General features: G+C 46.1%; 1 protein-coding gene across 1 annotated transcript in view; it reads right to left on the minus strand.

Annotated features, from left to right (window-relative positions):
• Nucleotides 1-14103, minus strand: part of LOC137345077 (uncharacterized) — a 101004-nt gene that overhangs the window by 3016 nt on the left and 83885 nt on the right. The window contains exons 29-33 of the mRNA XM_068008518.1: nt 7811-7976; nt 6049-6115; nt 5250-5521; nt 4169-4266; nt 1517-1593 (exon numbers count right to left, since the gene is read on the minus strand). Coding sequence (XP_067864619.1) covers nt 1517-1593; nt 4169-4266; nt 5250-5521; nt 6049-6115; nt 7811-7976 — 680 coding nt within the window. The remainder of the gene's footprint in view (nt 1-1516; nt 1594-4168; nt 4267-5249; nt 5522-6048; nt 6116-7810; nt 7977-14103) is intronic.

The raw sequence follows: 14103 nt of genomic DNA on the forward strand, positions 1-14103 counted from the left end.
TCTGGTTCTTTTGCCAATCACTTTAAATCTGTGTCCTCTGGTTGCCGACCTTTCTGCCACTGGAAACAGTTTCTCCTTATTTACTCTATCAAAACTGTTCATACCTTTGAACACCTCTATCAAATCTCTTGACCTTCTCTGCTCTAAAGAGAACAATCCCAGTTCTCCAGTCTCTCCACATAACTGAAGTCCCTCATCCCTGGTACCATTCTAGTAAATATCTTGTGCACCCTCTCCAAGGCCTGGCCATCCTTCCTAAAGTGTGGTGCCCAGAATTGGACACAAGCTGAGGCTTAACCAAAATGTTTTATAAGGGTTTAGCATAACTTCCTTGATTTTGTACCCAATACCTCTATTAATAAAGCCAAGGATCCCAAATACTATTTAACAGCCTTCTCAACTTGTCCTGCCACCTTCAAAGATTTGTGTACATACACCCCCAGGTCTCTCAGTTCCTGCACTCCCCTTTAAATTTGTACCATTTATTTTATATTGCCTACTCGTTCTTCCTACCAAAATGTACCACTTCGCACTTCTGTGTTAAATTTCACCAGTCTGTCTATGTCCTCCTGAAGTCTGTTACTATCCTCCACATTGTTTACTACATTTCCGAGTTTCATGTCATCTGCAAACTTTGAAATTATACCTTGCACATCCAAGTCCAGGACATTTAATATATATTAGAGCAGTGGTCCTAATACCGACCCCTTGGGAATACCACTGTATACTTCCCTCCAGTCTGAAAAACAACCGTTCACCACTATTCTCTGCTTTCTGTCCCTTAGCCAATTTTGTATCCACACTACCACTGTCCCTTTAATCCCATGGGCTTTAATTTTGCTAACACGTCTATTATGAGGTACTTTATCAAATGCCTTTTGAAAGTCTTTATATAGCACCTTGGCATGTCTCCAAAGCACCTCACATACAATGAATTAGAATCATAGAATGATACAGCACAGAAAGAGGCCATTCAGCCCGTCGTGCCTGCATAAAAAAAATTCCTCGCCTCTGGTTCTTTTGCCAATTATTTTAGAGCTGTTCCTGTGGTTACTGACCCTCCTGCCAGTAGAAACTGTTTCTCCTTATTTACTCCTATCAAAACCAGTCATACTTCTGAACACTTCTTTTAAATCTCCCCTTAATCTTCTCTGCTCTAAGGAGAACAATCCCAGTTTTTCTAGTCTCTCCATATAACTGAAGGCCCACATCCCTGGTATCATTCTGGTAAAACTCCTCTCCAAGGCCTTGACATCCTTGCTAAAGTGTGGTGCCTGGAATTTGCCAGCTGTGGCTTAATCAGTGATTTATAAAGACGTAGCTTCCTTGCTTTTGTATTCTGCTTCTTATAAAGCCAAGGATCCCGTGTACTTTTTCAACAGCCTTCTCAATTTAATGTATATTTATAAACAGTACTGATGGGTATGGAATTGTGTACCAAAGTGTTCTATTCAGTATGGCTGGAGTGTAGTTACCAGTCACAGCAATGGTCAGCTAGCTGACCCTAGCTATTTACCTTGCTCCTCTTTTCCTGGGTCTTCATGGATACGGGCTACCCTGGTGTTCCACTTTGTCCAGTTAACTTCATTGATCCTGATTTGAGAAATGATTAATTTTAAAATAAAACTACACCATGCCACTATCTTTTATTTGAATACCGGATGATTAAAACCGATTTGAGTCCCCCATGGGATGGGCGCAGCCTCTGTTAGCCATGGTTCGGCTGGTAGCACTAGTCTGAGTCAGAAGGTTGTGGGTTCAAGCTCTATTCCAGGGACTTGACACTCCACTGCAGTATAGAGGGAGCAAATTGGCTGCTGTGTTTCCTACATTGCAACACGGACTACAGCTTTCATTAGTTGTAAAGCATTCTGTGACATCCTGAGGTCATGCAAGGCGCTATATAATTGCAAATTTTTCTGTCTGATGTGAGGGTTCTTGTGAAGGACTTGCCGTTCCTTCAACATCGATGGGTCAAAATCCTAACAGCACTGTGGGAGCGCCTTCACTGCACAGACTGCAGCGGTTCAAGAAGACTACCCAACACCATCTTAAGGGGCAACTAGGGCTGGGAAATAAAATGCCAACCTTGCCAGTTACACCCACATCCCAGGAATGAATTAAAAAGACACCACCCAGGTCCTGTGGCATATTCCCACAGCGGCGAATTCTCCCTAATTCAGCACTATCCCTAATAGCATTCTCACTCCACAAGGCCGCAAGGAATGACTGGTGTGGGAAATGGAAACTATCTCACTGCTGAAGTAAGGGGTGCCCTTAAAGTTGGGGTAACATAGCGGGAGCTTCACTCTGCATCTAACTTGTGCTGTACCTGACTTGGAAATGCTTGATACTGACACCAGGTGCCCATTCTGGGAAAGTGTTCCATTCCCCAGTACTAACCTCCCCCATCCCTAATGAACACGAAATTAATTGAAAGCAATATCACATTTTCCCCTGCTGTGTTTGGTGATGAGGAAACACTTGCATCTCCTCAACAAACTCTCCCATATTTTGTGTTTTAATGGATTAAAGTTTTAGATGTAGCCACTTAATCAGAAAACCTATAATGGTTGAGTCTAGTGGCTGGAGAAGGTTATTCAAATAGATTGTGGGATTTGAAAGAACATGTTTCCTTCAGGAAAGGTGGCTTGGTGGTGGTGGTGGGGGGGTGGGGAAATGTCAGTAATCTTAGGGGTCTCGCTGTTCCATATTTCTTTGGTCCTTGTGATAGGGTTGCCAACTCTGATTGGACCTATTCCTGGAGGTGTCATCACATGACCACCCACCTCCAATCACCCCGCCCTCTCACTCTCGCCATTGGTCAGCCAACGTCTGTTCTTACCTCGTCCCATCATCCAACGCCAATTGGAAAGTGAATAAACTCTTCATTACCCGATTGGATGATTTTGACTGTCAGTCAAACAGCCTTTTTTCCCATCGCAGATATTTTTATAACTAATGACCAAAGTGTTCAAAGAAATTGTTTTTTTAAAATTTTTTTTACCGCCCCTATGATTTTTCTCCTGGGTGTTGCTCTCAACAGTGGCCTGGAGATTGGTCTTTAATTCATGGAGACTCCAGGCTAATCCTGAAGGGTTGGCAATCCCTACATTGTGATGTGGTTCAGGCTGGTTTGTGTTCCAGTACCTAAGGCTCTGCGTGTTACACGTTTGACTGAAGCTGTCAACAAGCCTGTCTCATGTCAACTTGTTTCAGTTGGTCGCACTCTTGCCTGAGTCAGTAGGTTGTGGGCTCAAGCCCCACTGCATTGGGCTAACACTCTAGTGCAGCACTGGGCGAGTGCTGCATTGTTGGGAGCTGCCATCCTTCTGATCAGCTGTTGAACTGAGGCAATGTCTGCCAGTTCAGGTGAGTGCTAATGATTCCGTGGGCCTAATCAGAGTAGAGCAGGGACTGCTAGTCCTGTCCCAACATTCCTCCCTCAATCAACATCATCAAAAACAGATTTACTGACCATTCATTGCTGCTTGTGGGATTTTACTGTGTAAAATGTCTAGTGCATTTGCCTACATAACAGTAACTTTAAAAAAAAATTCATTCTTGATATGGGCATCGCTAGCAAGGAAAGCATTTATTGCCTGTCCTAGTTTCCCTTGAGAAGGTTGTGGTGAGCCATCTTCTTGAATCACTGCAGTCCATATGGTGAAGATGCTCCCACAGTGCTGTTAGGTGGCGAATTCCAGGATTTTGACCTAGAGACTATGAAGGAACGGCAATATTTGTCCAGGACAGGATGGTGTTCCCATGCACCTGCTGCCCTTGTCCTTCTAGGTGGTGGAGGTCGCAGATTTGGGCAGTGCTGCTGAAGCCTTGGGGAGTTGCTGCAGTGCATCCTGTGGATAGTACACACTGCAGCCACGGTGCTCTGGTGGTGAAGGGGGTGAATGTTTAAGGTGGTGGATGGGCAGCCCATCCAAGTGGACTACTTTGCCCTGGATAGTGTCAAGCTTCTTGTGTTGTTGGAGCTGCACTCATGCAGGCAAGTGGAGAGTTTTCAATCACACTCCTGACCTGTGCAGTGGTGAAGTTGTTTCAGGGAGTCAGGACTTAAAACTGCCTTTAAAAGTAATTCATTGTATCTGAACTGGGATGTTCCTGCGAGATGTGACGAGGTGCTATATAACGATAGGTCTTGTTGTTTTACCTGATGTATCTCTTGCCCTTGAGCTCACTTCCCAGTTGAAATTTTTCCTTCAGACACTTTGGCAAAGATTGCTCCAAATTCAGAATGGTTCTTGCTCTCTAGTCGGATCAATGTGTGGGAAAGGAACAAAAGCAGGATAATTACGCCATTAGCTTCCTGTGCTAATCTAACCAGCCAAAGCAACAGTGTCCTGTTTTATTTTTTGAAGCTGTTGGAATTTATTTTTCCGTGTATGCAGAATTCTTGGTAACCCTGATAGTGCAGTGATGCTGAAGCTGGGTTTGTTACTCGGGCGGCTTTTGGTCATGGGTGTTGCCATCAATGTAGTGTTGCGCTGGCTTTCTGGAAACCCTTTTTTTTAAAAAAAAAAGGTAAACTGGACATCAAAACTTTTTATTTTGTTCCAATTACTTATCCCGTGCTGTGGATTTGTTAACATGTTATGTCATTAGTTAATGGTGGCAGCATCAAAGCAATTAGAGCTCAAGGAATGAGTCCCTTTAAAACCTAACGCATCCACACTCCCTTGCGGAACTGTTCTATTTCACTATAGTTAATGTCTCTTTCAGCTCTCCTGATGGCTCAGTGAGTAAATCCTAGTCGTCTGCAGAGCTATACAGACCTTGGGAAGTCCCAGTTCCGGCCTTGATCTGTGTTGTCAGCTGATCTCAGCCAGGGCGTCAGAAGGGGAGCCTTTGGATCGGGGACAGGAAAAATGGACTAGAGTTCCCACTCCTGATCACTGTCCAGTGAGCCCTGATGGAGCACAGACATCAGGTGAGAAGGACAGGCTCTCGCTCTGCCATGATGCTGTCCCTATGGTTAACTAGTTTGGCAATACTTACTATTCAGGCTGATGCATGAAGAATAACCACTTGAAAGAGGTACCATGAGGGGGGCTGGTGCCACTAGCATGAGCCAGCCAGTGCCTTAGGGAGAAAAATAGGTTCAATTTCGGCCAGCATGGACACGATGGGCCGAATGGCCTCCTTCTGTGCCGTAATTTTCTATGATTCTGTGATAGGGAGGAAACTTTCTCCTCTGATCTGAAGATGTTGGAGTAGCAGATAGTTTGAGATACCTGAAGTTTCCATATGGTCTTGCTCTCTTTGGAAAGGTCCCCCACCGTTTCTCCCATCAGTGCAATCAGCATGTTCAGCAGGAGGATGAAGGTCAGAACGACGTATGTGACCAGGAGGAAGAGGAAGAGACGTGGGTATCTTGCCTGACTCTGTATTTCCAGATCACCCAGTCCGATGGTTAGCTTGAAGAGTTCCAGCACTGCAGTGCTGAAAGTGTCAAAAGGGCTACACTGCTGTTCGTTGGAGCATCCCTGAATCAGGGAGGCAAGTGCTGTTGGCACCAAAATTTACGTTAATGTGTGTCGGAGGAAAAAGTGAAATTCAAACTGATCTAGACTGAGCCACCTCGGATTAATGGACAAATGCTGCATATTCAGCCATGTCCCATTGAGCTTTGGTCTTTCTCTCTCTCTCTCTCTCTCTCTCTCTCTCTCTCTGCAGAGGCAGAGAAGATCCATTCAGAATGTGCCTTAGGCACTAAAAAGGCAGGTAAAGACAATATCATTTTATACAATGAGATAATGATAGGGATGTATCGGTAATGTAGTAATGGGTAAATTTAACCAACCCAGTATAAATTAGGAATGCTGTAATGGAAATTTGGCAACAGGATCCGGCCAATAATGTGTTGGAGACTCTCTGCCATAATGTGCAGTAAACTCTCTAAGACCTGCCTCTTACAGAACCCAATCAAATGTGAAATTCAGTTGGCTGCTTTCTTACTGACATTGTTTTCTATTTAGCCTGTGAGCATTGCCAAGGGAGATAACTAATTAAAACGTATAGAAGAAAATTTACCTGCAGCAAATCCGATTAGGAACAGTAAATAGACAAACAGGAAATGCACAACATCAGTTAACAGAATCTGAAAGAGTGAAACAAGAGCTGTGATATAGTAACAGGATCAGACAATCATTACATTCAGGAAATAAGTACAGGAGGGAGAATGAGTTATTTTGCTACCCAAATCAAGCAGAGCTTCAGAATGGCTCTGTAATCTGCATTGGACATTCATGATGGATTGCCTTCCTTGGCAGGACATTACCAGGGTCCCAGTAGCTGTTAAAGGGTTGTAAGCAGTAGAATGGGACAGTGGATGGGTTTGCATGATAGAGCAAGTTGAACACTGGGTTCAGATGTACTGTTCCTGCTACTTCCCAGCCTCACCACTGGCAATGAACAAAATGAAGCCAATTATTTTGTCATTTTATTGGGTGGGTGGGAATTAAATGAATATATTTAACACCTTGTCACTTCTTTCTCCCAAAACCACATAATGAGTCACTTCAAATGTAGAGGCTCTTAGGGAGTTAAATGCAGCAGCCAATTTGTGCACAGCAAGCTCCCATAAGCAGCAATGAGCTGAATGCGCAACCAATTTGTTTTTAGTGATATTGTTTGAGGGAGGAATGTTGGCCCAGGGTACAGGAAAAACACCCTGCTCCTCTTCAAAGAGTGCCAGGGGCAGTGCCCCTGAACAGGCAGATGTGATCTTGGTTTAACTGAAAGGAGGTCATTCTGACGAAGCAGCACCCCCTCAGAATTACACTGCAATGTGAGCCTGGATTTATAAGCTTGATGCTGGTGTGGGGCTTTCCCAGAACTGAGTATGCTACCAATTAATCAAAGCTGGGACAAAGATCAAGGAATAAAACTCATCCCAAGCCATGCTTGCTCCCCACCAGCTTAATGGTATATCTTGGTCTTGCCAACCTGCTGGTGCCAGCACATAAGGACTGGAGAGATATAAAGACTGTGGGGGGGGGGAGATCTACAACAGTTAATTCCCTTAGAGTGCCTGGAGCCAGATTGTTGTATATTGGCAATCCAATATACGGCACATAGAGCTGCCTATATCCTCTATTTTAAAAAAAGTGAATGCTTTTCTATTTACAGGTTGGAATGTTTACCTGTCTATTAACTCCTCAATTTTAAAATTCTCATTGTGGTGTTCAATTCACTCCATGGCCTCACCACCCCCCACCCCCCCAATCTTTGTAACATCCTTCTGGGAACTCTATTCCTCTAACTTTGGCTTCACGTGAAGCCCCCATTTCCTTCGTTCCAACATAGGCCGCCGTGCTTTCAGCCATCTAGGCCCTAATCTCGAATTCCCTCCTCAAACCTCTCTATCGCTCTCTCCTCCTTTAAGACTCTGCTTTAAAAATTACCTCTTTGACCAAGCTTTTGGTCACTTGTCCTAATGGCTGCTCCTTTGGCTCGGTGTCAATTTTTGTTTAATTACTCTCCTGTGAAGTGCCTTGGGACGTTTTCCTGCATTAAAGGCGCTGTGTAAATGCATGTTTTTGTTGTATGTGGACCCTCCCCCATTCACCCCTTGTTCATTTACACATCCCACCTTCACACTATCATTCCATCCCTTCACTCTCCAAAAACACTCATCTCTTGAAGACCCTTCGTGCTGTCCCCCTTCAATGACCTTCCCTGCCTACTTATTCCATTATCTCTGTGTGTGGAAAAAGTTCCATCTGCCTTCCCTACGTTCTCTAAACCTCTTAATTTTTAATCGTGTGCACCTGGTTTTGGAGCTCTTACTTGCCTTCTGTAGCATGACGCTGTAGATTCCCATGCTCTGGAATCCCCGTGTGTAGTAGAGGATATCTATCCAGCCGAGAGCCAGAGCTCCCACCAGTGCTGCCAGATGGAGCTCCGCCTCCACCCAATACAATATGGCAGAACAGACCACCAATGCGGCCTGCAAAAGGCTGCAAGAATAAAAGAAAGACTTGCATTTATATAGCGCCTTTCACCACGTGCTTTACGGTCAATGAGGTACTTTGAAGTGTGGTAATACAGGAAACGTGGCAGCCAATTTGTGCACAGCACGGTCTCGCAAACAGCAATCTGATAATGACCAGATAATCTGTTTCTTGGTGATGTTGGTTGAGGGATAAATAGTGGCCAGGACACCAGGGAGAACTCCTTTGCTCTTCGAAATAATGCCATGGGATCTTTTACGTCCACTTAAGAGGTCATACAAGGCCTCGGTTTAACATCTCATTCGAAAGATGGCACCTCTGACAGTGTAGTACTTCCTCTGTACTGCAGCAGAGTGTCAGTCTAGATTATTGTGCTCAAGTCTCTGGATTGAAGGCTTGAACCCAAAACCTTCTCACTTAGGAGGTGAAAGTGCTACTCACTAAGCCACAGCTGACACCAGAAAACAGAAGGCTGGAGCGTATGAAAAAGACAACTGGTCCATCGAGCCTGTCCCAAATCATATATTGCATACTTGAGTTTCCTGTCTACAAAACTTTATTTCCTGTTATGTTTTTGTCACACTTTAGCGTCAACTTTTCCGATGATAAATTCTTAACGTCCACATTTATAATGGAATCTGTCTATGTAAACTTGTCACACTGAAATTACCACTCTCCTGCCAGTGGGGTCGTTGTAGTGCCTCAGTTTTGCATTGCCCAGCTCTCCGACCAGTACTACAAAGAGAAACCCCTCTGCTCCAACCAACTCTACTTGGATTTTCAGAAGGCTTTTGATAAGGTCCCACAAGTGTTAGTGTGCAAAATTAAAGCACATGGGATTGGGGGGAATATACTGGCATGGATTGAGAACTGGTTGACAGGCAGGAAACAGAGAGTAGGAATAAACGGGTCTTTTTCCAGGTGGTAGGCAGTGACTAGTGGGGTACCGCAGGGATCAGTGCTTGGGCCCCAGCTATTCACAATATATATCAATGATTTGGATGAGAGAACTAAATGTAACATTTCCAAGTTTGCAGACAACACACAGCTGGGGTGGAATGTGAGCTGTGAGGAGGATGCAAAGAGTTTCCAATGTGATTTAGACAAGTTGGGTGAGTGGACAAGAACATGGCAGATGCAGTATAACGTGGATAAATGTGTGGTTATCCACTTTGGTTGTAAAAACAGAAAGGCAGATTATTATCTGAATGGTGATAGATTGGGAAAAGGTGAGGTGCAACCAGACCTGGGTGTCCTTGTACACCAGTCGCTGAAAGCGAGCATTCAGGTGCAGCAAGCAGTTAGGAAAGCGAATGGTATGTTGGCCTTCATTGCAAGAGGACTTGTGTACAGGCGCAGGGATGACTTTTTTTATTCGTTCATGGGATGTGGGCGTCGCTGGCGAGGCCGGCATTTATTGCCCATCCCTAATTGCCCTTCAGAAGGTGGTGGTGAGCCGCCTTCTTGAACTGCTGCAGTCCGTGTGGTGACTGTTCTCCCACAGTGCTGTTAGGAAGGGAGTTCCAGGATTTTGACCCAGCGGCGATATATTTCCAAGTCAGGATGGTGTGTGAGTTGGAGGGGAACGTGCAGGTGGTGGTGTTCCCATGTACCTGCTGCTCTTGTCCTTCTAGGTGGTAGAGGTCGCGGGTTTGGGAGGTGCTGTCGAAGAAGCCTTGGCGAGTTGCTGCAGTGCATCCTGTGGATGGTACACACTGCAGCCACTGTGCGCCGGTGGTGAAGGGAGTGAATGTTTAGGGTGGTGGGTGGGGTGCCAATCAAGCAGGCTGCTTTGTCCTGGATGGTGTCGAGCTTCTTGAGTGTTGTTGGAGCTGCACTCATCCAAGCAAGTGGAGAGTATTCCATCACACTCCTGACTTGTGCCTTGTCGATGGTGGAAAAGCTTTGGGGAGTCAGGTGGTGAGTCACTCGCCACAGAATACCCAGCCTCTGACCTGCTCTTGTAGCCACAGTATTTATATGGCTGGTCCAGTTAAGTTTCTGGTCAATGGTGACCCCCAGGATGTTGATGGTGGGGGATTCGGCGATGGTAATGCCATTGAATGTCAAGGGGAGGTGATTAGACTCTTGTTGGAGATGGTCATTGCCTGGCACTTGTCTGGCACGATTGTTACTTGCCACTTATCAGCCCAAGCCTGCATGTTGTCCAGGTCTTGCTGCATGCGGGCTCGGACTGCTTCATTATTTGAGGGGTTGCGAATGGAACTGAACACTGTGCAATCATCAGCGAACATCCCCATTTCTGACCTTATGATGGAGGGAAGGTCATTGATGAAGCAGCTGAAGATGGTTGGGCCAGGACACTGCCCTGAGGAACTCCTGCAGCAATGCCCTGGGGCTGAGATGATTGGCCTCCAACAACCACTACCATTTTCCTTTGTGCTAGGTATGACTCCAGCCACTGGAGAGTTTTCCCCCTGATTCCCATTGACTTCAATTTTACTCGGGCTCCTTGGTGCCACACTCGGTCAAATGCTGCCTTGATGTCAAGGGCAGTCACTCTCACCTCACCTCTGGAATTCAGCTCTTTTGTCCATGTTTGGACCAAGGCTGTAATGTGGTCTGGAGCCGAGTGATCCTGGCGGAACCCAAACTGAGCATCGGTGAGTAGATTGTTGGTGAGTAAGTGCCGCTTGGTAGCACTGTCCAGGACATCTTCCATCACTTTGCTGATGATTGAGAGTAGACTGATGGGGCGGTAATTGGCCGGATTGGATTTGTCCTGCTTTTCTTGACAGGACATACCTGGGTGATTTTCCACATTGTCGGGGAGATGCCAGTGTTGTCGCTGTACTGGAACAGTTTGGCTAGAGGCGCAGCTAGTTCTGGAGCACAAGTTTTCAGCACTACAGCTGGGATGTTGTCGGGGCCCATAGCCTTTGCTGTATCCAGTGCACTCAGCCGTTTCTTGATATCACGTGGAGTGAATCGAATTGGCTGAAGATTGGCTTCTGTGATGGTGGGGATATTGGGAGGAGACCGAGATAGATCATACACTCGGCACTTCTGGCTGAAGATGGTTGCAAATGCTTCAGCCTTGTCTTTTGCACTCACGTGCTGGACTCCGCCATCGTTGAGGATGGGGATGTTTGCAGAGTCTCCTCCTCCCGTTAGTTGTTTAATTGTCCACCACCATTCACGACTGGATGTGGCAGGACTGCAGAGCTTTGATCTGATCCGTTGGTTGTGGAATCGCTTAGCTCTGTCTATGGCATGTTGCTTCCGCTGTTTAGCATGCATGTAGTCCTGTGTTGTAGCTTCACCAGGTTGGCACCTCTTTTTAGGTACGCCTAATGCTGCTCCTGGCATGCTCTTCTACACTCCTTGTTGATCCCCTGGCTTGTTGGTAATGGTAGAGTGAGGAATATGCCGGGCCTTGAGGTTACAGATTATGCTGGAATACAATTCTGCTGCTGATGGCCCACAGCGCCTCATGGATGCCCAGTTTTGAGCTGCTTGATCTGTTCTGAATCTATCCCATTTACCACGGTAATAGTGCCACACAACACGTTTGCTGGTGCACTCAGTGCGAAGACGGGACTTCGTCTCCACGAGGACTGTGCGGTGATGACTCCTACCAATACTGTCATGGACAGATGCATTTGCGACAGGTAGATTGGTGAGGACGAGGTCAAGTAAGTTTTTCCCTCGTGTTGGTTCGCTCACCACCTACCACAGGCAGTTATACGGGCCCTTGGTGAGATCACATCTGGAATATTGTGTGCAGTTTTGGTTTCCTTATCTGAGGAAGGATGTCCTTGCCGTGGAGGGAGTGCAACAAAGGTTTACCAGACTGATTCCTGGGATGGCAGGATTGACGTATGAGGAGAGATTGGGTTGACTAGGCCTATATTCACTAGAGTTTAGAAGAATGAGAGGTGATCTCATCGAAACATAAAATTCTGACGGGACTAGACAGACTAGATGCAGGGAGGATGTTCCCGATGGCTGGGGAGTCCAGAACCAGGGGTAACAGTCTCAGGATACGGGGTATACCATTTAGAACTGAGATGAGGAGATATTTCTTCACTCAGACGGTGGTGAACCTGTGGAATTCTCCACCACAGAAGGCAGTGGAGGCCAAGTCATTAGATGTATTCAAGAAGGAGATAGATATATTTCTTAATGCTAAAGGGATCAAGGGATTTGGGGAAAAAGCGGGAACAGGGTACTGAGTTAGACGATCAGCCATGATCATTTTGAATGGCAGAGCAGGCCCAAAAGGCCCAATGGCCTACCCTTGCTCCTATTTTCTTTGTTTCTACTTCCCAAATTCTCCTACCCTTTGCTATTTAGCTGCAGAAAATATACAAAAAGCAAAGTTTTATATAAAAATAAGGACTGATTGGATAAATGTGAAGTGGGGGCTGAATTATGACCATATCAGTGCAATAGGGAATGGGTAGGTTTCCAAAACACTTCACTACAAATAGTTAGTTTTCCCCCCTACATATTTCATGTGGGAACGCTACAGCCAGCAGACAGGAGGCATTTATTTCCCAGTTTAATCCACTCCTCTCCTGAAGGAGCTGGGTCCTGATCCATAGGACCTGATGACTCTCTGCTACATTGCCCACTTGGCCATTCTTCATTTGGGAGCGCAGACAGTGGGTGTTGATGGGCTATTTGACCATGGGAGCATTATAACTGAGCCCCATTCTCGTCATCCAGTGACCACTCTTTCTGTCAGGAGTCACTGGATAATAATCAGTTCTTTCCTCCTTCTCCCTAGTCCCGGGATTGTAGTTCTCCTCGCTCCACCCCAGCAGCTAATGGAACAGGATGGTCGCTGAGAGTCAGCGCGATGCCACACTGAGGAGAAATGTGGAGCTCAGTACCACTGGTGATTACAGAATTCTGTGTTCGGTGTCCAGTGGCAGAAGGGTTGTCCAGCAGAGGACACCGATTTAAGGTAACTGGCAAAAGAACCAGAGGTGACATGAGGGAAAAAAATTTTACGCAGCACGATGTGATGATCTGGAATGCACTGCCTGAAAGGGTGGGGGAAGCAGATTCAGTAGTAACTTTCGAAAGGATAAATACTTGAAGTGGAAAAAATCTGCAGGGCTATGGGGAAAGAGCAGGGGAGTGGGACTAAGTGGATAGTTCTTTCAAAGAGCCGGCACAGACGCGATGGGCCAAATGGCCTCCTTCTGTACTGTGATTCTAAAGGTTATAACATATCTTGACTTCTCATAATAAACAATGGATCAGTGCTGTGCAGCACTGCATGTAACATAGGCTGCGGATGCAGATGCATAGGAGGAACCAATGCAAAACATGCAGAGACAAAACGGACAAGGGCATGTGCAAGTTCCCCATCACTCCAAGTTGGGCATATTGTGCCATCCCTTCTTCATCACTGGGTTAATATCCCTACGTTCAAGGTTCAAGAAGGCAGCCCACCACCAGCACCACCTCAGGGCAACTAGGGATGGGCAATAAATGTGGCCTTGCCAGCAACGCCCACATCTCAAGAACAAAAGAAAAAGCACATGGTGCACAGATGTAAACCTTAATCTCCACTGGTGGTTCTTCTTTCACATGGGGCGGGGGCTGCATTGGTGCAGCAGTTGCGAGGGGAGTGGGGAGGGGGAGGGCATGGATTATGTCCTACCCTCTCCATTGTGTTAGATCCTGGAATTGTCCCCAACTCTCAAGGTTATGTACCTAAGATCCTTGGTTGAAAGGATGACCGTCTGATCCACAGGGAATCCAGTCCCAATCGGGAATTATGCAAAATTGGCGAGGTGCGGTGCAGATAATCTGGGCAGCCAGTTTGGTCAGGTGTGCATGCAGCTTTTATCATGGGTCTGGGCAGTGGGGACCGAGAGAGGGGGGGGGGGGGGGAAATAAAGACTGGAAGGACGTTGGGAGAGGGGAGTGAAAGAAAGATTGAAACCACCAAAAAAAAGTCAAAAAAGAACATAGCAAAAGAATTGGAAGAAACATGGATATAAGCACGTTCTAAATACAGTAATGTAATCTTAGAAAAATATATGTGAGGAGAGTGAATAGTGCAGTCGGTTCGATCTTCTGGGGGAGGCGGGGCAGTCAAGTCTCCTCTACCTCGCTGTAAATGTCCTACGTGAAATGAGTTCAGTGGTGCCAA

Source organism: Heptranchias perlo, chromosome 28, assembly GCF_035084215.1.
Source record: "Heptranchias perlo isolate sHepPer1 chromosome 28, sHepPer1.hap1, whole genome shotgun sequence".
Taxonomy (NCBI): domain Eukaryota; kingdom Metazoa; phylum Chordata; class Chondrichthyes; order Hexanchiformes; family Hexanchidae; genus Heptranchias; species Heptranchias perlo.